Genomic DNA, 25213 nt, shown 5'->3' on the forward strand with positions numbered 1-25213 from the left:
GAAATTACGACACATCTGGATAGCAGTAACAGGATAGGTCAGAGTCAGCATGGATTTATGAAGGGGAAATCATGCTTGACTAATCTTCTGGAATTTTTTGAGGATGTAACTCTGAAGATGGATGAGGGAGATCCAGTAGATGTAGTGTACCTGGACTTTCAGAAAGCTTTTGATAATGTCCCACATAGGAGGTTAGTGAGCAAAATTAGGGCGCATGGTATTGGGGGCAAAGTACTAACTTGGATTGAAAGTTGGTTGGCTGACAGGGAACAAGTAGTGATAAACAACTCCATTTCAGTGGGGTACCGCAGGGATCAGTGCTGGGACCGCAGCTTTTTACAATATATGTTAATGATATAGAAGATGGTATTAGTAATATTAGCAAATTTGCTGATGATACTAAGCTGGATGGCAGGGTTAAATGTGAGGAGGATGTTAAGAGATTACAGGGTGACCTGGACAGGTTAGGTGAGTGGTCAGATGCATGGCAGATGCAGTTTAATGTGGATAAATGTATGGTTATCCACTTTGGTGGCAAGAACAGGAAGGCAGATTACTACCTAAATGGAATCAATTTAGGTAAAGGGGCAGTACACAGAGATCTGGGTGTACTTGTATACCAGTCAATGAAGGTAAGCATGCAGGTACACTAGGTAGTGAAGAAGGCTAATAGCATGCTGGCCTTCCTAATAAAAGGGACTGAGTATAGAAGCAAAGAGGTTCTTCTACAGCTGTACAGGGCCCTGGTGAGACCGCACCTGGAGTACTGTGTGCAGTTCTGGTCTCCAAATTTGAGGAAAGACATTCTGGCGATTGAGGGAATGCAGCGTGGGTTCACGAGGTCAATTCCTGGAATGGCGGGACTACCTTATGCTGAAAGACTGGAGCAACTGGGCTTGTATACCCTTGAGTTTAGAAGACTGAGAGGGGATCTGATTGAGACATAAGATTATTAAAGGATTGGACACTCTGGAGGCAGGAAACATGTTTCCGCTGATGGGTGAGTGCCGAACCAGAGGACACAGCTTAAAAATACGGGGTAGACCATTTAGGACAGAGATGAGGAGAAACTTCTTCACCCAGAGAGTGGTGGCTGTGTGGAATGTTCTGCCCCAGAGAGCAGTGCAGGCCCAGTCTCTGGATTCATTTAAGAAAGAGTTGGATAGAGCTCTCAAGGATAATGGAATCAAGGGTAGTGGAGATAAGGCAGGAACAGGATACTGATTAAAGATGATCAGCCATGATTATATTGAATGGTGGTGCAGGCTCAAAGGGCAGAATGGCCTACTCCTGCACCTATTGTCTATTGTCCACACAGACAGTTGCCTGAGGCTGCAATTGAATCCAGGTCCCTGGCGCTGTGTGGCAGCAGTGCTAACCACTGAGCCATTGTGTTGCCCCAGATTTCCTGCCATACGAAAGTAAATAATTTATCCAGTCCCTGTTAAGTTTCTACTTCAGGACTAGTGGAAACAAAAGAAGTAGCAGTCAGAAGTGTACATTGTTTATTATTGGAGTTCCTGATACTTGACAATTGCCAGAACCCATCAATTATAACAGGAATGACTACTAAAGAAATGAGTCAAGATTAGAGTGGTGCTGGAAAAGCACAGCAGGTCAGGCAGCATCCGAGGAGCAGGAAAATCAACGTTTCGGGCAAAAGCCTTTCATCATTCCTGATGAAGGGCTTTTGCCCGAAATGTCGATTTTCCTGTTCCTCAGATGCTGCCTGACCTGCTGTGCTTTTCCAGCACCACTCTAATCTCCAGCATCTGCAGTACCCACCTCCACCTCCTAAAGAAAGGAGTACTGTATGGTGTTTTTGATCTGATCACCTTGAAAGAACCTTCCCAGCTGCTGCAAATTCAGCATTGATCAACTGGCTCAGGGCTGTGCCCATTAGTCTCACTCATGTACCAAAAATCAAAGAGAGGGTTGCTAATGTCTTTGGATAAAGCAAACATTAACATTTTAAATTGTTCTTTCAAGCACACAATGAGCGCTGCAGAGGTACAATGCTGCTGGCTCAAATCTTGTGGCTCAGGCTGATTATAAATCATTTATTTGAACGTTGAAAATATGTATAACGGAGGACAGTTTTAGAGCAATAAATCAGGCTGCTGGCAAATCACTAAGGGTTCATTATTTTGTTCGAAATGGCAGAGAGTAGTAGCATTAATTCAGGATTGCCATTGCCTCCATCTATTAGAATCACCCATTTTAGCCAAAAGTGAGAGGGAAGCGACACAGAAGGCTCTGGAAATTATAACATGGCACAAGTCACCTACTCCATCATTTCCTCTTCCATTGTACACTTTGACACACAGAAACCCGATTATATTACTGCGAATTCCAGGTCAACATTTTAATGAAGTTTTGGGCAATCTACCTTGTAAAACTGTTAAGTCAAGATAAGAAGGTTCAAACATGTAACTTAAAAATAAATTCTTGGTGAACGAATATTTGCTAGTAGGTTAATAGCCCTCTCAAACTAAGCTGTTCCATTTTGACTGTTGGAAATGTATACCCACAACAAGTGAGGGTTAGAACTGAGTTTGCTGTAGCTCAAGGTGACAACATCAGTTGGCCCTCCCACCCACTACACACAAATTCTGAATAAATCCATCAATACGGTCAAAACTAATAGGTTTAACAGATTGATAGTTATACTGGGAACATCCAATTGGAGATTGGTGATAGTCTCAACTGTCATGTGTTGAATACCCACTGAAACAAAAGCACATATCATTACTCCTGGAATTATATTGTCTCTTTCACCACTATTCCTAGATTTTACCATCACCATTAACATTCACAACCTTGATAACCAGAGTTAATAAACAGTGCTAGTTCTACATCTTCATCCTCCAAACTGGAGCTATGTTTTCCTTAGGATTTGAGATGTACCCCATTATAGTCCACATCCATTGTTGGCTGCGGTATAAGTTGCTTTGGAGATCTTTGATCATAAGAAGTCAATTAGGTTCAGTAACATGTCATGCAGTCATAGAGTTGTACAGCATGGAAACATTTGGTCCAACCTTTGGTCCAACCTATCCTAAATTAATCTAGTCCCATATCCCAACAATTGGACCATTTCCCTTTTAACCCTTCCTATTCATATACCCATCTAGATACCCTTTAATGTTGTAATTGTACCAGCTTCCACCACTTCCTTTAGCAGCTCGTTACATACACCACCCTCTGCATGAAAAAGTTGCTCTTCAGGTCTCTTTTATAGCTTTCTCCTCTCACTCTAAACCTATGCCCTCTAATTTTGGACTCTCCTACCCTAGGGAAAAGATCTTGACTACTCACCCTAACCATACCCCTCATGATTTTATAAACCTCTTCAAGGTCATCCTTCAGCCTCCGATGCTCATGGGAAAACAGCCCCAGCCTATTCAGCCTCTCCCTATAGCTCAAACCCTCCAACCCTGGCAACATCCTTGTAAATCTTTTCTGAACCCTTTCAAGTTTCACAACATCTTTCCTACAGCGAGTATAAGTATGTGGAGGGAAAAGGCAGTCAGATAGTTTTGAGCTGTACTTACAATCTAATCTCCCCCATTGACAGGGCGCTGGTGATCCACAGGAGGTCCAAAGTTTTAAAGGGAACCAAAACAAAGCTGACATTCGGTGCGAGATTTTTTGCACTCTCTGGGTACATGAAGTGGTGTGTTGTGCGGCTGCCCACGTCTGCTTCAAAGCCGATGGTTGGAGCTTGGTTCATTCTGTAATAAATGAGCACTTTGTGTTTAATTAAAACCCAGAAAGCTATTGTCTACAGTTCTCTGAAAATAAGCTGAAGAGAGAATAAAGTTGGAATAAAACAGAATGATTGACATAGAGGTCACGCCAAACCTGTTACCATGAAACGCAATATCGAAAGAGCTGCTGTGAAGTTTGTTTTTGAATCAAACTTGGGCTGCTAAGTGATAAAGAATGTAATTGCCAGGCAATGAAGATCTCGAAACTTGGAGGACATCATTGACCAGAAACACACCTGGGTCAGTCATGCGAATGCTGTGCCTACAGAAGCACCTCAGAGGTGGGAAGCCTAGATCTGCCTTATAGACAGGCATAGAGACGTAGGGAGCTGAAACTGTGTTGCTGGAAAAGCGCAGCAGGTCAGGCAGCATCCAAGGAGCAGGAGAATCGACATTTCCGGCATGAGGAAGGGCTCATGCCCGAAACGTCGATTCTCCTGCTCCTTGGATGCTGCCTGACCTGCTGCGCTTTTCCAGCAACACATTTTCAGCTCTGATCTCCAGCATCTGCGGTCCTCACTTTTTCCATAGAGATGTAGGGAGCAAAGGGATACAGATCCTTAGAAAATAGGCGGCAGATTTAAATAGAGGATATGGGTTGGCACAGGCTTGGAGAGCCAGAGGGCCTGTTTCTGTGCTGTAATGTTCTTTGTTCAAATAAGTCTCCTCCTGACTTGTCAGAAACTTTCCAACACTTAAAATGCACGAGTTGGGTTTGTGATGGAATACACTCCACTTGACAGATGAGTGCAGCTCTAACAAATTTAGAACTTTGACACCATTTAGGACAAAGTGGTCCACTTAATCAATACCCTAGCCAATAACATGAATATTTATTCCCTCCAGTACTGCTATGCAGTGGAACGTGTGCACTATCTAAGAATGGATGCTTAGACAAAGAGGTCAATATGTGTGTGACCCAATGAACAGAAATGCTCTAGAGCTCCAGTGGACAATAGAACAACAGAAAATTTTGGTTGTATCCCTTTAAGTGAACAATAACTTTTAAGTGAATCATAGATTTCCATAAATATCAATGTTAAAGCCAAAGTAAAGTTCCTTCAGACATGGAACCAGGAACACAATGGTATAAGTTGAATTATTGTACCACACTGTAGCAGGACTGTGCATTCCTAGTTGAAATAACTTTCAAAATAAAACCAATTATAAATGACATAAGTTATAAAGTACAATACAGAGTGAAATGTTTGAAAGGACAATTCAGTACTATGAATTGAGCAGCTCTAGCCAGTGCAGAAGTTGATTTGTGCAAGTCGTAGCTGAAATATTAGGATTATTTATACCAACCAGCAAAAGCATAGGGTGGGACCTGGAGCTGGGAGGTGGAGCGTGAGGGTAAGGGCAGGAGTGGGTGCAAGTCTCGCAGGCATGGTGGAGCGGGAGGGCAGCTGAAATCCCCGGTGGTTGCAATGGAGCTGGGAGTAATGGAGAAACAGGAACTTCAGCACTAGGCAGCAGGAGCAGAAGCAGTGTAGGAAAGGCAACAGGTGCATCATAAGCCACAGAACAAGTAACAATGTGAAAGAAGACACTATCTTGACAGTACTATATTGCCTACATTAAGGCAAAATAACATTAAGTCAGTCAATGTTTAGCAGGGACTCACTGTCTCTGGTCAGAGTCCCTGCTCCATTGGGACAAAATGCCTGCTTTATTGCAGCATGTTGGACCTTGATGACAGAGGGTTCTCGCTGTAACGCTGTAACTCTCTTACCTTGTTTGTTCAAGGTAAGAGAACCCCATTGTGTTCTGTCTGGTTCCTGAGGCTTTGTGTTCCTTTTCTCAATCTTGCTTGCCTCTTTTGATGCTTCCCTACGTTTCTCTGTTTTTTACATTGTCCTCTCCTCTCTGCCGTATTGCTCTCCATCCTTTTGTGTCCCATTTCGCTCTTCACTACTCCCTTTCCTCTAATAGTTTTCAACCCCCTCGCCCTTTGTCTTTCACCTCTTCTCTTCCATTTACAAGCAACATGACAGGGTGTGGGCAATTCAGCCTCTCTCATGTGATTTTTCTACCTCAGCACCAATTTCCCCACACAATCCCATAACACATGGTGTCTAGAAAGCTATCAACTTCTGTCATGTACACACTGACGGAAAACCCCAAGGTGTTCTACACTTACATGAGGAACAAGAGGATCAAGAGGGTGGCCAGAGTGAGGGTAGGACCAATCAGGGATAGCGGAGGGAACTTGTGCCTGGAATTAGAGGAGGTAGGGCATGTCCTTAATGAATACTTTGCTTCAGTATTCAGAGTGAGAGGGCCATTATTGTTTTGTGAAGACAGCGTGAAACAGGCTGATACGCTCAAATAGGTTGATGTTAAGAAGGAGAATGTGCTGCAAATTTTGAAAAACACGGATAGTTAAGTCCCCTGGGCCAAACGGGATATACCCAAGGTTGCTATGGGAAGGGAGGGAAGAGATTTCTGCACCTTTGGCGATGATCTTTGTGTCCTCCCTGTCCACTAGGGTAGTACCAGATGATTGGAGGGTGGCAAATGTTATTCCCTTGCTCAAGAAAGGGAATAGGGATAACTCTGGGAATTACAGATCAGTCAGTCTTTTGTCATCGGTGGGTAAATTATTGGAGAGGATTCTGAGAGAGAGGATTTATGATTATTTGGAAAAGCATAGTTTGATTAGAGATAGTCAGCATGGCTACTCTCATGCCTCACAAGCCTTACTGATTTCTTTGAGGATGTGACAAACTATATTGATGAAGAAAGAGCAGTGGATGTGGTGTTAATGGATTTTAGCAAAGTATTTGATAAGGTTCCCCATGGTAGGCTCATTCAGAAAGTAAGGAGGCATGGAAACAGGGAAATTTGGCTGACTGGATACAGAATTGGCTGCCCATAGAGGATAGAGGGTGGTAGTAGATGGAAAGTATTCAGCCTGGAGCTCGGTGACCAGTGATGTTCCGCAGGGATCTGTTCTGGGAACTCTGCTCTTTGTTATTTTTATAAGTAACTTGGATGAGGAAGTAGAAGGGTGAGTGAGTAAGTTTGAAGATGACATGAAGGTTGGTGGAGTTGTGGATAGTGTGGAGGGCTGTGTACATTGCAACAGGACATTGACAGGATGCAGAGCTGGGCTGATAAGTGGCAGATGGAGTTCAATCTGGAAAAGGGTGAAGGGATTTATTTTGGAATGTCAAATTTGAATGCACATTACAGGGGTAAAGGCAGGATTCTTGGCAGTGTGGAGGAAGAGAGGGATTATAGATCCCTCACTGTTGATAGGGTTGTTAAGAAGCCGTATAGTGTGTTGGCTTTCAGTAGCAGGGGATTGAGTTTAAGCGCCGTGAGGTTATGCTGCAGCTCTATAAAACCATGGTTATTGTGCTACACTTGGAATATTGTGCTCAATTCTGGTCACCTCATTATAGGAAAGATGTGGAGGCTTTAGACAGGGTGCAGAGGAGATTTACCAGGAAGCTGCCTGGACTGGAGGCATGTCTTATGAAGAAAGGCTGAGAGAGCTAGGGCTTTTCTAACTGGAGTGAAGAAGGATGAAAGGTGACTTGATAGAGGGGTACAAGATGATGAGAGGCATAGATAGTGTGGATAGCTAGAGACTTTTTCCCAGGGTGGAAATAGCTATCATGAGGGCGCATAATTTTAAGGTGATTGAGGGAAGGTTTTCAGAAGATGTCAGAGGTAGGTTCTGAGTGGTTGGTGTTTGGAATGCACTGCCAGCAGTGGTAGTAGAGTCAGATACATTAGGGACATTTAAGCGTCTCTTGGATAGGCACATGGATGATAGTAAAATGAGGGGTATGTAGGTTAGTCTGATCTTAGAGTAGGATAAAAGGTCAGCACAACATCGAGGGCCGAAGGGCCTGTATTGTGCTGTTCTACGTTGTTCAAGATTCAAGACAGCATGCTGGAGCTCATCGCCTCTGTCTGTTATTTTCCTTTTTTCTCTTTTTGCTTGTTCTTTTGCTTTTCCCTTTCAACTTACCTTGGACAGTGAGTCCCCATTGCAGACCGGAGGTAAGTCCCTGGTGCAGTCTGGAGACCAGGATGGAAGCACTGTAATTCTGAACATTTTATTTCTATTTTTAAAATTATTCCTATGTTTTTGTATTTTTAACCTAGTGCTGGTGTTTTTATTTCTTCATTTTTCTAATTTTGCTAATTTAAGAATCCGTACTTGGGTACTATAAGTGGCAACTTGTAAACTTTTCACTTTACTGGTCTCCTTCCTATCGGAAAGATGTTGTGAAACTTGAAAGGGTTCAGAAAAGATTTAAAAGGATATTGCCAGGGTTGGAGGATTTGAGCTATAGGGAGAGGTTGAATAGGCTGGGGCTTTTTCCCCTGGAGCATCGGAAGCTGAGGGGTGACCTTATAGAAGTTTACAAAATTATGAGGGGCATGGATAGGGTAAATGGACAAAGTCTTTTCCCTAAGGTCGGGGAGTCCAGAACTAGAGGGCATAGGTTTAGGGTGAGAGGGGAAAGATATAAAAGAGACCTAAGGGGCAACTTTTTCACGCAGAGGGTGATACGAGTATGGAATGAGCTGCCAGAGGAAGTGGTGGAGGCTGGTACAATTGCAACATTTAAAAGGCATAGGAAGGATTTGGAGGGATATGGGCCGGGTGCTGGCAGGTGGGACTAGATTGGGTTGGGATATCTGGTCGGCATGGACGGGTTGGACCAAAGGGTCTGTTTCCATGCTGTACATCTCTATGGCTCTACTCATATGAGTACATGTGATAATAAGGCTAATTGTAATTCAATGAGCTTTCACAGCCATTTGGGTAAAGAATTCCAAAGATGCAGCACCAGTGAAGAAATTCTTCATCTTCCCAATCCTGCCTTTCATTCTGAAACTGTATCCCTTGGTTCTAGACTGCCCCAGACAGGTGGAATAGCTGTCTTTCAGTTACTCCATAGTAAGCATTTTGTAGACTTCAATGAAATCAGCTCTCACTCTTCTAAACCCTAGAGAATTATGCCCAGTGTCCTCAACCTCTCCTTACAGGCCAATCCTGCCAAGCCAGGAATCAACCTGGTGAAGCTTCATTGTGCTCCTTCTATGGCAAGAACTTCCTTCATTAGGTAAAGAGAACAAAACTATCTGTAATATGTACAACAGTATGTTCAATGTGCATTCTTTCCCCCCTCCCTGCCTATACTTTATTTTCAGGTGTTCTTTATTCTATATATAAACCACTGAACCCCTCAACTAGATACCAGTTTGCAATTCACTCCCGGTATCCATTATTCCACATATAAACAATCCAAACCCCTTGATTATATTCCAGTCTGTAACTCACTCCTGGTATCCCTTATTTTGTATATAAACCATCTAAACCCATTGATTAAACTCCAATCTGTAACTCACCCTGGATATCCATTATTCTGTACATAAACTATCTGAACCCCTCAATTAGATTCCAATGTGTAACTCACTCCTGGATATCAGTTATTCTACATGTAAACTATCTGAACTGCTCGATTAGATTTCAGTCTGTAACTCACTCCATGGTATCCATTGTTCTATATATAAACTATCTGAACCCCTCAATTAGATTCCAGAGTGTAACTCACTCCTGGTGTCCATTACTCTATATATAAACCATCAAGATCCATTGATTAAATTCCAATCTGTAACTCACTCTGGATATTCATTATTCTATAAATAAACTATCTGGGATTCTTGATTAGATTCTGGACTGTAACTTACTCCTGGATATCTGTTATTCTATATATAAACTATCTGAACCCCTCTGCAACTCACTCCATGGAATCCATTGTTCTATATATAAGCCATCTGAACCCTTCAATCAAATCCCAGTCTTGATCTTACACAATGTACCTAATCTACTTGGAAAACATGACACCTTACAGATAGGTATTCAACTTCAATCACTGCTGGTTGCTTATTTCTTTTCTGTATAAAACCATCTTAAATATGAGATTATTGCCTGATTTGTGTTCATTTATTGTTCACCTTAATGCTTCAAATAATTTTCAGCTTGTGACTTTGTCGCATGTATTTGTTACTTTATATCTTGAATAATATTGTACCCCCCATTTGACATATCTATGTATCCACAAACATAAAAAAAAGTGAGAATCTGAGCGTAACAAGCTGAAGGAAACATGAATTCAACATGACAGTTGCCTTGACAACAGGAATACAGAACAGAGGGAAAATGAAGAAAAGAACATGACCCTCTGCTGAAGTAGGCAAGAGACAGTTTCCTTCGTGAAAAGGGGCAGCAGATGAAATATTAATGTGTCAATTCTCTATTTCTTATGAGAAATCCCAATAACCTAGTTTCCATGGATATGCCTCATCTTGAGAAAACTACTTGGAGTTTGAAAAGGTTGCTGTTTGTTGATTTTGTATGATCAGTCTTTATAGATGTTATATCCAAAGACCTGGTGCAAACTCTCTCAAGGATGGGTGACAGGGCTCAGTGGTTAGCTCAGTGGTTTGATTCCACCCTTGGGGGACTGTCTGTGTGTAATTTGCACATTCTCCTTGTGTCTGCATGGGTTTCCTCCAGGTACTAAGGTTTCCTCCCACAGTCCAAAGATGTACAGGTTAGATGGATTGGCCATAGGAAAGGCAGGGTAGGAATATAGGTCTCGGTCTGCACTTGATGGACTGAATGGCTTGCTTCCACACTTTAGGGATTCTATGACTCTACCCTCACCTCAACTTCGTTAATATTGAAACTTTTCTGAGGCTCACCAGCAAATGCTAAGGATGTGGAACAGAGCTTTCTAACTGGGACTGGGGAATTCTACACACATTCCTGAAGGCTTGGTTTGTGCTGGAAATGTAGTTGTGGTCAGCCACAATATCCCACTGTGCTAATATGGTACAATTCATGAGCATGCCATAGAAATCATCGAATCCCCACAGTGCAAATTGAAGCCATTCTGCCCATTGAGTCTGCACCAACTCTCTGAAGAACATCCCACCATATCTCCATAACCCCACATTGAAATTCAAACACATTCCTTCAACATTAAGAAAGCAGAATAGCATTTCAACCATTCAGGATTGTCCACGAGATACCAACGATTGAAAATTAATTTGCTGCAGGCAACCCTGAAATAAACCATACTGGCTTTAAAAATGTTTCTTCATATTCTTTGAATTCTTTTGTTTTATTAATTATAGAAATATTGAAAATGGATAAAATGGCTGTTTGATTATAGAGGCAATGGAAGTCTCCAGGAACAGAGCCAGTATCAAGCAGTGTCAGTAATCCTAGGCTAACGTTTTATAAAATGAAACAAAAACAGAAATTGCTGGTGAAACTCAGTAGGTCTGGCTGCATCTGTGGGAGAAAGCAGAGTTAATGTTTCAACACTGGACTCGAAATGTTAGCTTTACTTCTGATTGTAGATGTTGGAGCTGCTGAATTTCTCCAGCAATTTCTGTTTTTGTTTCAGATCTCCAGCATTGTTATTTCTTTTTATAAAATGAGACTGGGCTTTTATGGTCCAAATGATGCAACCGATACCTCTGAAATCAAATCGTTGGGTTCAAAACCAGCCAGGGACAATCACAATTTCTTCCTTCACATTACACACACCATTTTCAGGGTCTTTGCCAGTCAACTGAGTGGGCTGCTACATATGAATCAAATATGGAAATTGCTATCCTAAGTATTCATTGCTTCTTTCACTCACAGACAAGGAAGCAAAGAAAAAGCTCATAGTCCTTCCTGTTAATTCGAGCTTTGTAAACAGATTCACACCATGGTGTCATGACTAGCAACAGCAACTTCAAGAGACATGTTGCTATTGGTAACAGCCAGAGCTGCTCCCTGGGTGGTTCAGGCTGCATCTCAAACAAATCAAGCAGCTTCGGGAAATGGCCCAGGCTCCATACTTTCAGCAATTTATGAGTAGATTCCGAGCGATTCAACCCTGTTTGTTCTTTAATACATGCTGCATCTGATCCCTGTGTATCATTGGCACTGGTCTGCACCAACACTGAACCCTGTGAAATTTATACATCTTTATATCTGCCAGGAATGAGTTATCATGTTACCCGAGTAACAAACACATTGAGATTTACCATCAAACTGGGTCATTCAACACATCTGGTCTATTTATTCTTCCATTGCTGGGTATAGACAATGTGGGATTTGTGTCATGGCAGGAGATTAGCAAAGGCCCATGCAAGCACCGTTCTAGTGCAATAGAGTCATACAGCATGAAAACAGACCCTCCAGTCCAACTTGTCCATGATGACCAGATATCCTCAGCTGATCTAGTCTCATTTGCCAGCATTTGGTCCATATCCCTGTAAACCCTTCCTATGCATTGCCTATCTGGATGTCTTTTAAATACTGTAATTGTACCAGCCTCCACCACCTCCTCTGGCAGCTCGATCCATACATGCACCATCCTCTCTGTAAAAACATTGCCCCTTAGGACTCTTTTAAATCATTCCCCTCTCACCTTAAACCTATGCCCTCTAGTTTTGGTTTCTCCTGCTTATCTGTCCACCCTATCCATGCCTCTCATGGTTTTATAAACCTCTATAAGGAGACACCAAAGCCTCTGACGCTCTGGGGAAAATAGCCCCAGCATATTCAGCCGTTCCTCATAGCTCAAACCCTGCAATCCTGGCAACGTCCTTGTAAATCTTTTCTGTACCATCTCAAGTTTAACAACAACTTTCCCATAACAGGGAGACCAGAATTGAAAGCATTATTCCAAAAAGTGGCCTCACTGAAGTCCTGCACAGTCACAACATGACTTCTCAACTCCTACACGCAATGCACTGACCAATGAAGGCAAGTGTACAAAATGCCTTCTTCACTTCCCTGTCTACCTGCAATTCCCATTCCACTTCCAGGGAGTTATGCTCCTGGACCCCTAGGTCTTTTGATATGCAAAGTTCTGGGAGACACTCCTCAGGAAACACCTAAATTATACAGTTCCCTCTTGCTTTAAAGTGTGAAGAGAAAGTGAGCGATAATGCCACTGCATTTGTAATCCCGAAGCCTGGCCCCATGCTCTGGAGTTACAAAATGCAATGCAGTAACTCACCAAAGTTCCTTTAACCACACCTTCTAAATCTACGATCTTTACCCTTTAGAAGGACAATAGCAGCTCGGAATGGAATGCAGGGTCCCCTCCAAGCCACTCACCATCCTGACTTGGGAATATATCACTGTTCCTTCAGTGCCCCGGGTCAAAACCCTGGAACTCCCTCTCTAAGCACATTATGCATGCTCCAACATCTCAAAGATTATACTGATTCAAGAAGACAGCTCAGCATCACATTCTCCAAGGTATTTGCAATGGGCAATAAACACTGGCTTAGCCAATAACACCCATATCCTGTGAATGATTAATTTAAAAAGACTTCAAATCCTCCAGAGCTTGTGGATCTAAATTCAGTTCAATTAATGTGGAACAAAACCTAGTCTCAGTAATACTGGCTAATTGCATGACTGCAGAGAAAGAAGCAAGTTGTTTAGTGAGTCCTTGTCAGTAGTTCAGGACTTTTCTATTTTTAAGTTTTAAAATAGTTTAAAAATTGGTGATAAAAGTTAATAAAATGTATAAAAAGCAACATAAATAAATAATGTAATTAAATAATAATTTAAGGTCAGAGTAGCAGCTATTCATTCTCCCAGGTTGACCTTTACCTGTTCCTTTGTCTGCCTCATTGTTGTTCTCTCTCTCTGGGCTCCATCTCCACTTCCTGTTTAGTCACCCCCATCTTCAGCACATATATCAATCTTTTCCTAGCTACAACCAGTTTGGAAGAAGTTCACTGGATATACAAGATGTTAACTCTGCTTTCTCTCCACAGATGCTGCCAGACTTGCTCAGTTTCTCCAGCAATTTCTGTTTTTGTTCTGAAGAATCGTAGTCTGCAAGGCTGTCAAAATGAAAGAGGGGAACCTTCACTCGCTCCCAGGTCCTGTTCAGTCTACCGATGGGAGCAACCTGAAAACTTCAGGCTACAGAAGCCACTGGAGCTGCTGAACCGGACTTCAGGTTTGCAATTCTTTCATTTTGGAAGGAGAATCTGCAAGTATTCCGACAAGAGCAGAGAGTGACCTCATTTCCATCCTCATACATAAATTTGACTCTTCCTTCCTTTAAATCTCTTTACAGCATTATATCATTTACTTATTTGGGTTTTTGGATTACATGCATACAAGCTGACATTTTCCAAGCTATCATCAGTTCTGAAGAAGGCTCACTGGACCCGAACTAGTAACTGATTTCTCTTCACAGGTGCTGCCAGACCTGCTGAGCCTTTCCGGCAACTTCTGATTTTGTTTCTGATTTACAGCATCTGCAGTCCTTTTGGTTTTTAATACATAAACCTAATACATGAGGAACCTCGATTATCCGAAGGACACGGGCGGAGAGTACTGCGTTCAGTTAATCGATAATTGAATGCCGGGTAACACAGGCAAAAGTGAGGACTGCAGATGCTGGAAACCAGAGTTTAGATCAGAGTGGTGCTGGGAAAGCACAGCAGGTCAGGCAGCATCCGAGGAGCAGGAATAGAAGCAGGGAGCCTCCAGGGTGGAGAGATATGTGGCGGGGGAAGATAGCAAAGAGTACAATAGGTGAATAGGGGTGGGGTTGGAGGTGATAGGTCAGAGGGGAGGGTGGAGCAGATAGGTGGGAAGGGAGATTGACAGGTAGGACAGGTCATGAGAATATTGTTGAGCTGGAAGTTTGGAACTGGGGTAAGGTGGGGGAAGGGGAAATGAGGAAACTGGTGAAATCCACATTGATGCCCTGGGGTTGAAGTGTTCTGAGGGCTGCCCTCTCTCCTGTTCCGCGTCGTATATAACCTTTTTCTGAACTCATCGGGAAGGTTATGAGCGTATGAGGGCTGACTCTCCGGGGTAGTGGAGTCACTATGGTCAAAGCCCCTCCGTAAATGTCACCTCCTTCTGCTCAGACCCTCTGCTGGGGCAGACTGATTTACGTGTGTGACCAGCTCAAACCAGCCTTGCTGTCAAGATGAATCAAGGCAAGAATGACAGTAGTCTTTGGGAACTGGGTAGACTAATCCTTTGTCTACTTCACTGTCAGGTCAGATTACCTGAAGGTGCTGGGGATATAGTTAGGAGGTCCTAAGGTAAGTACAACAATGATGCAATGAGGAAAGGATGCTGCTGAGGACCTTTCAGCACAGTAAACCGAGAGGCTAGAAATAGTCAAACTCCTTGGACTGTGTACTTTACAAAGAATGTATACAGTACATCAAGGTTATGGATAATGTAATGAGGCACCTTATCTTCGATACAGAAATTTAGATCTATTGCATGTTCCATCTGGAAATGTTTTGCTCTCTGACTGTTTACCTGACTTTGTAAATATTAAGACTGTTACAACTGGGTCAAGTGGAATATGTTGTCTAGCGACATGTTAACAAGTCCTGTCATATTCAAGTCAAAATGTTTTTGCAGTGTTTACGCATGTTAGGAGTAAGGTATATTGCAATATTCAAAAACGCCAGCAGCATCAGCACTCTGCAGTTCTGCAATAACACCAATATCACTCTCAGGGAGAGCGAGGTCAGGGATGGATGGGGAGCTGGGTGGAGGGGTGAGGTGGGTTTTGGTGGTCAGGTCGGAAGTGAAGAAGTGTTGGGGGAGGTTTAACAGTTTGGAGGGGTGACTGGACAGACATAGGATATACACCAAAGGATGTACCCCACCATTACCCTCTTATACTCAGTTGGGTTACAAAAAAAAGGCCTTCAAACTCCCACCTGTGCGCTCATGCCAACCACAATATTTGAGTTTGGAATACTGTGTTCAATTCTATTCTCTCAGCAAGAGGAAAGATGTTGTTAAACTTGAAAAGGTTCAAAAAAGATTTACAAGGATGTTGCCATGGTCCGAGGGTTTGGGTTATAGGGAGAGATTGAATAGGCTGGGGCTACTTTCTCTAAAGCATTAGAGGCTGAGGGGTGACCTTATAGAGGTTTATAAAATCATGAGGGGCATGGATAGGGTGAATAGTCAGGGTTTTTTGCCTAGGGTGGGGGAGTCGAAAACTAGAACGCAGAGGTTTAAATTGAGAGGGGCAAGATTTAAAAGGGATGTAAGGGCAATTTTTTCATGCAGAGGGTGGTACATGTTTGGAATGAGCTGCCAGAGGAAGTTGTGGAGACTGGTACGATTACAACATTTTAAAGGCATCTCGTTGGGTCCATGAAATGGAAGGGTTGAGAGGGATATGAGCCAAATGCTGGCAAATGAGACTAGACTAATTTAGGATATCTGGTCCACATGGATGAATTGGACAGAAGAGCCTGTTTCCGTGCTGTACAACTTCATGACTCTATGAATCAACTGACTTGTTAACAGCTCAATCTGCCCATTAGTTTCTTCCCCAAAAAATTGGAAAGTTGGCTGCCAACTTTGGCGCCCCCTCACCTATTTTCGGGGAAACAGGTCAGGGACGGTTGAGAAGGGGGTGTTCCAGTCATCTCTCATTTTTATGTTCAATAGCCCAATTTTAAATAATACCTGTGACCATTTGGATCGGGAAACGACACATTTTCGTGATGAAGTGAAGTTAGTAGGAATCACAGCACAAATATTAGGCTGCATATTCTTTTCAGAAGCTAACATTTTCATTCTTACAATGCAAGTTGAAATCACATTAAGCGACATTTTAATACCAAATCTATGACCATGTGGATAAACATTTGCATGATAACCTCATAGATGTGTAACACATTGGTTAAATTTGGAGATTAAGAAATGTTATTTGGAGCCTTTAATGCATTTATTATCAATATCACTCCTATGATTTCAAAATCCAGATCGCATAGAAACAGGAGACCATCAGCCCCATGAATTGTTTGCCCATTCAACGAGAACATTTCCAATATTCCTACCTTTTAAAAGAAGTACACGTGCTGATTTTAACAAGTACAGATACACACACAGCAAGAGTTTAATGGTGATGTAATTATGCTTAGCTTGGATCAGTTAGCACTCTAACTTCTGAATCAAAAGGTTATAATTTTGATGCCCCATTTGGTTAGCAAATGCAGCAGGTTAGCACTGCTGCCTCACAGCATCGGGGACCCGGGTTAAATTCCGCCTTCAGGTGACTGCCTGTGTGGAGTCTGCACATTCTCCCTCTGTGTGGGTTTCCTCCGGGTGCTCCAATTTCCTCCCACAGTTCAAACATGTGCAGGTTATGTGGATTGGCCATGCTAAATTGTCCATTTTGTCCAAGGATGTCCAAGCTAGGTGGGTTAGCCATGGGATATGCAGGGTTACAGGAATAGGGGAGGGGTCTGGGTCTGGGTGTGATGCTCTTTGGAAGGTTGGTGTGGACTCAAGGGGCTGAATGGCCTGCTTCCGCACATTTAGGGATTCTATGGTCAGCTGACAGAGCTGTTGGGTGGCAAGTGAACTGCAGGTTCCAGGGTTTGGAAGAGTTAAACATATTAAGTGATCTTGACAGGAGGAATGACCGGTTTTGAATGTAAAGAGTGCCTTGTTACTGACTGATTAAGTGGTAATCACTTTCACTTTCACTCATTGTAAGGAATGAAATTTCAAGCCAGCTTTGCATCACTGCTCTGGAAAACAGTCAAAACGGAAATGAAACAATCTGCAAATATATGTCACCGATTTTTATTTGGATTCCAAAAATTGGTGGTGCATGTAATTAAGAAGTAATTAACCTGGATTCTTTTCAGAATGGTCTGTGGTCTAAGGCTGAAAATGCTCTGTTCTGTTGAATTAGTGTTTTGAACTCGAAGAGGATGTGAAGAATAGAGGGGAGCTTGTTGTTGATCATCGGGTCTTTTTAGTACAGGTTCAGCTTCTGCAACTCATCATAACCGGGCAACTCAATAATTAAAAGAGAGTGATATGCTCATAGGATTAGCTGTAGATAGAGTCACAGAGATGTACAGCACGGAAACAGACCCTTCAGTCCAACTCATCCATGCCAACCAGATTTCCTAATCTAATCGAGTTCCATTTGCCAGCACTTGGTCTATATCCCCCTTAACCCTTCCTATTCATATACCCATTCAGATGCCTTTTAAATGTTGTAATTGTACTAGCCTCCACCACTTCCTTTGTTAGCTCATTCCATACACGCACCACCCTCTGCGTGGAAAAGTTGCCCCTTAGGTCCCTTTTAAATTTTTCTCCCTCTCACTTTAAACCTACGCCCTCTCGTTCTGGACTCTCCCACCCCAGGGAGAAAACCTTGTCTATTTATCCTACCTATGCTCCTCATGATTTTATAAACCTCTATAAGGTCACCTCTCAGCCTCCAACACTCCAGGGAAAACAGCTCCAGCCTATTCAGTCTCTCCCTATAGCTCAAACCTTCCAACCCTGGAAACATGCTTGTAAATCTTTTCTGAACCCTTTCAAGTTTCACAACATCCTTCTGATAGGAGGGAGACCAGAATTGCACACAATATTCCAACGTCCTGTACAGCCGCAACATGACCTCCCAACTTCTATACTCAATACTCTGACCAATAAAGGAAAGCATACCAAATGCCTTCTTCACTATCCTATCTACCTGAGACTTCACTTGCAAGGAGCAATGAACCTGCTTTCCAAAGACGTTCGTAGTGGATAAATGCTGGAATAGCCCAGTGTGTTTAAGAGCTTGGTTCTGTGCTGTAAATTCAATGGGATACGAGATGCTTTGTAGAGGTGTTTGTACAACTTTTTTCATATCATCGAACATTAGAAGTGCTTCACAGCCAATGAAGTACTTTTTGAAGTATAAGGACTGTTATATGATCAGAAAAACAGCAAGCAATTAGCACGTACGTTCCCACAAACAGCAACGTGATAATGAACAGACACTATCTGTTGATTTTATAAACCTCTATAAGGTCACTCCTCAGCCTCCAACACTCCAGGGAAAACAGCTCCAGCCTATTCAGTCTCTCTCTATAGCTCAAACCTTCCAACCCTGGAAACATGCTTGTAAATCTTTTCTGAACCCTTTCAAGTTTCACAACATCCTTCTGATAGGAGGGAGACCAGAATTGCACACAATATTCCAACGTCCTGTACAGTCGCTGGATTTTTTGCAGCTTTTTAACAAAGGGTAAATGTTGGTCCTGCTCTTTTTCAAAATAGCGTCATGAATTTTGTCCTTCCACTCAAATTGGCAGATTGGTTTGATGACTTGGATGAAAGTTGGCACCTCTGAGGGCGCAGCTCTCCTTTGATTTTGTGCTCAAACCCTAGAGTGAGATTTTGAAGCCTGGACTTTATAATTCCAAGGCAGGAGGCTGATCAACAGAGCTACGGGGATGTCTGAATATTGCAAAATCTCCTGACAGCTCCATCTATTGTCCTGCTAGGATCACAAGCTCATCTTATTGTGAGAACCCAACTTTCATCCTTTCAAGATGCATTATTTAATAAAGAATTCAATAAAAATTTCAAGCAGAGGAAGCTACAAGGCTGAGGAGTTTGTTTGGGGCAGTGGGATTTTTCTTACAAAAGTCAGCCTCCTGATCTATAAGCTTTGGTGTCATATTTTGTTGAGCAGTTAGTTCACAGGTCAGACAATATCTCTGATATAACAAAAACCGAAATTGTTGGAAAAGCTCAGCAGGTCTGGCAGCATCTGTGGAGAGCTTCGCTGGAGCACCACAGCAAGCTCGAGACAGAGATGTTGGCCAGGGAACATAGGAAGCATACATAAGGTCTATGGAGGATGGGAACAGACGAAGCTCTTCAAGTATAAAGAAACTAGGAAAGGACTTAAACAAGGAATTAGAAGGGCTAAAAGAGGTCATAAAAAATCATTAGCAAACAGGATTAAAGAGAATCCCAAGGGTTTTTACATATATGTAAAAAGCAGGAGGTTAGCCAGGGAAAGGGTTGGCCCACTCAAGGACAAACATGGGAACCTGTATGTGGAGCCGATGAGGTAGGTGAGGTCCTAAACAAATACTTTGTATCGGTATTCACTGAAGAGAGAGCATTGGTGGAGGATGATTTCAGGAAAGGGAATGTCGAGTTTCTAAGCCAAGTTGCTATTAAAAAGGAAGCGGTGTTGTGCATCTTAAAAATGATTAAATTAGATAAGTCCCTCGGTCATAATGAGATCTACCACAGAATATTGGAGGAAGGTAAGAGACAAATTGCTGGAGCACTGAGAGACATCTTTGTATCCTCTCTGGCCACAGGTGAGGTCCCAGTGGACTGGAGGATAACTCATGTTGCCACATTGTTTAAGAAGGGTAACTGGGATAATCCAGGAAATTACAGCCTTATGAGTCTCATGTCAGTGGTAGGGAAGTTATTGGAAAAGATTCTCAGGGACAATATCTACACACATTTCGAAGTAAATGGACATATTAGAAATAGACAGCATGGTTTTGTGCAGGGGAGATTGTGCCTGACTAACTTGATCAAGTTTCTTGAGGAGGTAACAAAGATGATTGATGAGGGAAAAGCAGTTGATATTTTCTACGTGGACTTCAGTAAAGAGTAACAAAAATCACACAACACCAGGTTATAGTCTAACAGGTTTATTTGGAAGCACTAGCTTTTGGAGCACTGCTCCTTGGTCAAGTGGTTGTGGAGTATAAGATCGTAAGACACAGAATTTATAGGAAAAGTTTACAGTGTGATGCAACTGAAATTATATATTAAAAAAGACCTGGATTGTCTGGCAAGATAGATACAGAACTGGCTTAGTCATAGTAGACAGAGGTTAGCGGTGGAAGGATGCCTTTTGGAATGGAGAGTTGTGACCAATGGTGTTCTACAAGGATCAGTGCTGGGACTTCTGCTGTTCACGATCATAAATGATTTAGAGGAAAACGTAGTTGGTCTAATTATTAAGTTTGCAGACAATACAAACATTAGTGGAGTTGCAGATAGTGGGGAGGATTGTCAGAGCATATAGCAAGATATAAATCAGTTGGAAGCATGGAGAGGAAAATAACAGATGGTGTTTAATCTGGACAAATGTGAGATGATGCGTTTTGGAAAGTCAAGTACAGATGGAAATTAGAAGGTGAATAGCAGAACCCTCAGGAGTATTGATATGCAGTGGGATCTGGGTGTGCAGGTCCACAGATCACTGAATGTGGTAGCGCAGGTAGATACTAGTTAAAAAAGGCCTATGGCATGCTTGCCTTCATTGGAAGGGGCATTGAGTATAAGGATAGGCAAGTTATGCTGCAGCTTTATAGAACTTCAGTTAGGCCACACATTCAGTAAGGGAATAGAGGGATATGGATCCTGTAAGTGAAGACAGTTTTAGTAATGGAAAGTTATTACAGAGGAGGAAGTGCTGGATGTCTTGAAACACATAAAAGTGGATAAATCCCCAGGACATGATCAGGTGTACCCTCAAACTCTGTGGGAAGCGAGCGAAGTGATTGCTGGGCCTCTTGCTGAGATATTTGTATCATCAATAGTCACAGGTGAGGTGCCGGAAGACTGGAGGTTGGCTAATGTGGTGCCACTGTTTAAGAAAGGAGGTAAGGACAAGCCAGGGAACTATAGACCAGTGAGCCTGACATCGGTAGTGGGCAAGTTGTTGGAGGGAATCCTGAGGGACAGGATGTACATGTATTTGGAAAGGCAAGGACTGATTAGGGATAGTCAACATGGCTTTGTGCATGGGAAATCATGTCTCACAAATTTGGTTGAGTTTTTGGAAGAAGTAACAAAGAGAATTGATGAGGGCAGAGCAGTAGATGTGATCTATATGGACTCCAGTAAGGCGTTCGACAAGGTTCCACATGGGAGACTGATTAGCAAGGTTAGATCTCATGGAATAAAGGGACTTGTTGGGCCGAAGGGCCTGTTTCCACACTGTAATGTAATGTAATCTAATCTAATCTCATGGAATACATTAGCAGGACTTATACACTTAATGGTAAAGTCCGAGGGAATGTTGCTGAACAAAGAGACCTTGGAGTACAGGTTCATAGCTCCTTGAAAGTAGAGTCGCAGGTAGATAGGATAGTGAAGAAGGCGTTTGGTATACTTTCCTTTATTGGTTAGAGTACTGAGTACAGGAGTTGGGAGGTCATGTTGCGGCTGTACAGGTTAGGCCACTGTTGGAATATTGCGTACAATTCTGGTCTCCTTCTTATCGGAAAGATGTTGTAAAACGTGAAGGGGTTCAGAAAAGATTTAGAGTCATAGAGTCATAGAGATGTACAGCATGGAAACAGACCCTTCGGTCCAACCCGTCCATGCCCGACCAGATATCCCAAACCAATCTAGTCTCACTTGCCAGGACCCGGCCCATATCCTTCCAAACTCTTCCTGTTCGTATACCCATCCAAATGCCTCTTAAATGTTACAATTGTACCAGCCTCCACCACTTCGTCTGGCAGCTCATTCCATACACGTACCACCCTCTACGTGAAAAAGTTGCCCCTTAGGTCTCTTTCATATCTTTCCCCTCTCACCCTAAACCTATGCCCTCTAGTTCTGGACTCCCAGACCCCAGGGAAAAGAGTTTGCCTATTTATCCTATCTATGCCCCCTCATAATTTTGTAAACCTCAAAAAGGACACCCCAGGGAAAACAGCCCCAGCCTGTTCAGCCTTTCCCCTGTAGCTCAGATCCTCCAACCCTGGCAACATCCTTGTAAATCTTTTCTGAACCCTTTCAAGTTTCATAACATCTTTCCGATAGGAAGGAGACCAGAATTGCACACAATATTCCAACAGTGGCCTAGCCTATGTCCTGTACAGCCGCAACATGACCTCCCAACTCCTGTACTCAATACTCTGACCAATAAAGGAAAACATACCAAATGCCTTCTTCACTATCCTATCTACCTGCGACGGATGCTGCCAGGGTTAGAGGATTTGAGCTACAAGGAGAGATTGAATAAGCTAGGGCTGTTTTCCCTGGAGTGTCAGAGGCTGAGGGGTGACCGTATAGAGGTTTATAAAATCAGGAGGGGCATGGATAGAATAAATGGACAAGTTTTTTCCTTGGAGTGGGGGAGTCCAGAACTAGAGGGCGTAGGTTTAGAGTGGGAGGAGAAAGATATAAAAGAGACCTAAGGGGCAACTTTTAGAATAAATGGACAAGTTTTTTCCTTGGAGTGGGGAGTCCAGAACTAGAGGGCGTAGGTTTAGAGTGGGAGGAGAAAGATATAAAAGAGACCTAAGGGGCAACTTTTTCATGCAAAGGGTTGTGCATGTATGGAATGAGCTGCCAGAGGAAGTGGCGGAGACTAATACAATTGCAACATTTAAAAGGCATCTGGATGGGTATATGAATAGGAAGGGTTTGGAGGGATATGGGCCGGGTGCTGGCAGGTGGGACTAGATTGGGTTGGGATATCTGGTCCGCATGGACGAGTTGGACTGAAGGGTCTGTTTCCGTGCTGTACATCTCTATGACAAAATGTGTCGACATAGGCTTGGAGGCCGAAGGGCCTGTTCCGGTGCTGTATTGTTCTTTTTTCTTCTTTGGGACACAGTGGTGTGTTGAAGTAGCAGGCAATGGGAAGCTCAGGGTCTTTTTTGCAGACGGAATGTAAGTATTCTGTGAAGCAGTCACCTAGTCTGTGCTTTGCTTCCCCAGCGTAGAGCAGGCTCGACAAGGGGAGAAAAATTGAGCTGAGATAAGAAGGTATGAGCTCTGTGGGGCAGGAGCAGGCAGAAAAAAATGGGCCTGCCCAGAGGTCCTGTTTGTGAATTCCAGTTCTCCCATGTTGTTACCCTAACTCCTACACACTAGGCCTTGTTATCACATGATCTGCTATTCCAGACAACCTGTCATTAGGTACTAATAGGCTCCATTAGTAGCTATTCGTTCTCCTAGACTGATCATTATCCACTTCTTTATCTGTCCAACTTGTTCTATTTTTTTTGTGCCCCATCTCCACGTATTGTTTACTCCTTACCTCCTCCCCCCACCTAATGTTCTGCATAAAAACAAACCTTTTCCTCGCTACTATCAGTTCTGAGGAAAGGTCACTGGAATCGAAACATTAACTCTGATTTCTCTCCACAGATGCTGCCAGACCCGCAGAGCTTTTCCAGCAATTTCTGTTTTTGTTTCTGATTTACAGCATCCTCAATTCTTCAGGTTTTTATTTAATACCTCTGATGTTATTGGAGAACTAGAGGGATCTAAAGATAATGGAAGGAGTCAAGTTTCTAAAAATGTTTGTCACATTTTCATTTATACACTGATGCAAATGAATACCGTCACTTTCCTGCATTTGACTGCTCACAGAATGTGTCACCATGTTATCATAATGTGACAAAGCAATAATAGAACATAGAACATAGAAGAATACAGCGCAGTACAGGCCCTTTGGCCCTCGATGTTGCGCCGATCCAAGCCCACCTAACCTACACTAGCCCACTATCCTCCATATGCCTATCCAATGCCCGCTTAAATGCCCATAAAGAGGGAGAGTCCACCATTGCTACTGGCAGGGCATTGCATGAACTCACAATTTGCTGAGTAAAGAACCTACCCCTAATATCTGTTCTATACCTACCACCCCTTAATTTAAAGCTATGCCCCCTCGTAATAGCTGATTCCATACGTGGAAAAAGGTTCTCACGGTCAACCCTATCTAAACCCCTAATCATCTTGTACACCTCTATCAAATCACTCCTAAACCTTCTTTTCTCCAATGAAAACAACCCCAAGTGCCTCAGCCTTTCCTCATACGATCTTCCTACCATACCAGGCAACATCCTGGTAAACCTCCTCTGCACCCGTTCCAGTGCCACCACATCCTTCCTATAGTATGGCGACCAAAACTGCACACAATACTCCAGATGCGGCCGCAAAAGAGTCTTATACAACTGCAACATAATCTCAGGACTCCGGAACTCAATTCCAACTTTCTGTTCCAACTTTCCAACCCCACTTGACTTATAGTATTAGAAGTGTCAGAAAAATGTCAAAGTAGGGAGTAACTTTGCAGTGGGGAAAGATTGTAATTACCATGGTGACTAGAATGTATCAGACTCCCTGGAGAGTGTACCAACCTTGATCATGCAAAAGAACGATTCCGTTCGATAAAACAATGAACAGAATTGGTGTTTCATCTGCAACCCTGAGCCTAGGTTGGCTGTAACCAGGCAGCCAGAAATATGAAGGCATTTGGTTACATCTAAGATTTGGTTACCTTTGGGGCGGCACGGTGGCTCAGTGGTTAGCACTGCTAGCCAGCAACCAGTGTTCGATTCTCATCTCGGATGACTGTGTGGGCACATTCTATGTGACCTGCTGCGCTTTTCCAGAAACACATTTTCAGCTCTGATCTCCAGCATCTGCAGTCCTCACTTTCTCCTGGGCACATTCTCCCCATGTCTGCGTGGGTTTCCTCTGAGTGTTCCAGTTTCCACCCACAATCAAAGATGTGCAGATTAGGTCAGTTGGCCATGCTAAATTGCCCATACTGTTAGATGCATTAGTCAGGGGTAAATGTGGAGTA

At 42.9% G+C, this 25213-nt stretch overlaps 1 protein-coding gene across 1 annotated transcript in view; it reads right to left on the reverse strand.

The window, feature by feature from the left end:
- The window catches only part of st3gal2 (ST3 beta-galactoside alpha-2,3-sialyltransferase 2), a 123371-nt gene that overhangs the window by 13248 nt on the left and 84910 nt on the right, over positions 1 to 25213 (reverse strand). Inside the window, exon 3 of the mRNA XM_043707438.1 lies at positions 3555 to 3734. Coding sequence (XP_043563373.1) covers positions 3555 to 3734 — 180 coding nt within the window. The remainder of the gene's footprint in view (positions 1 to 3554; positions 3735 to 25213) is intronic.

Source organism: Chiloscyllium plagiosum, chromosome 17 (genome assembly GCF_004010195.1).
Source record: "Chiloscyllium plagiosum isolate BGI_BamShark_2017 chromosome 17, ASM401019v2, whole genome shotgun sequence".
Classification (NCBI taxonomy): Eukaryota; Metazoa; Chordata; class Chondrichthyes; order Orectolobiformes; family Hemiscylliidae; genus Chiloscyllium; species Chiloscyllium plagiosum.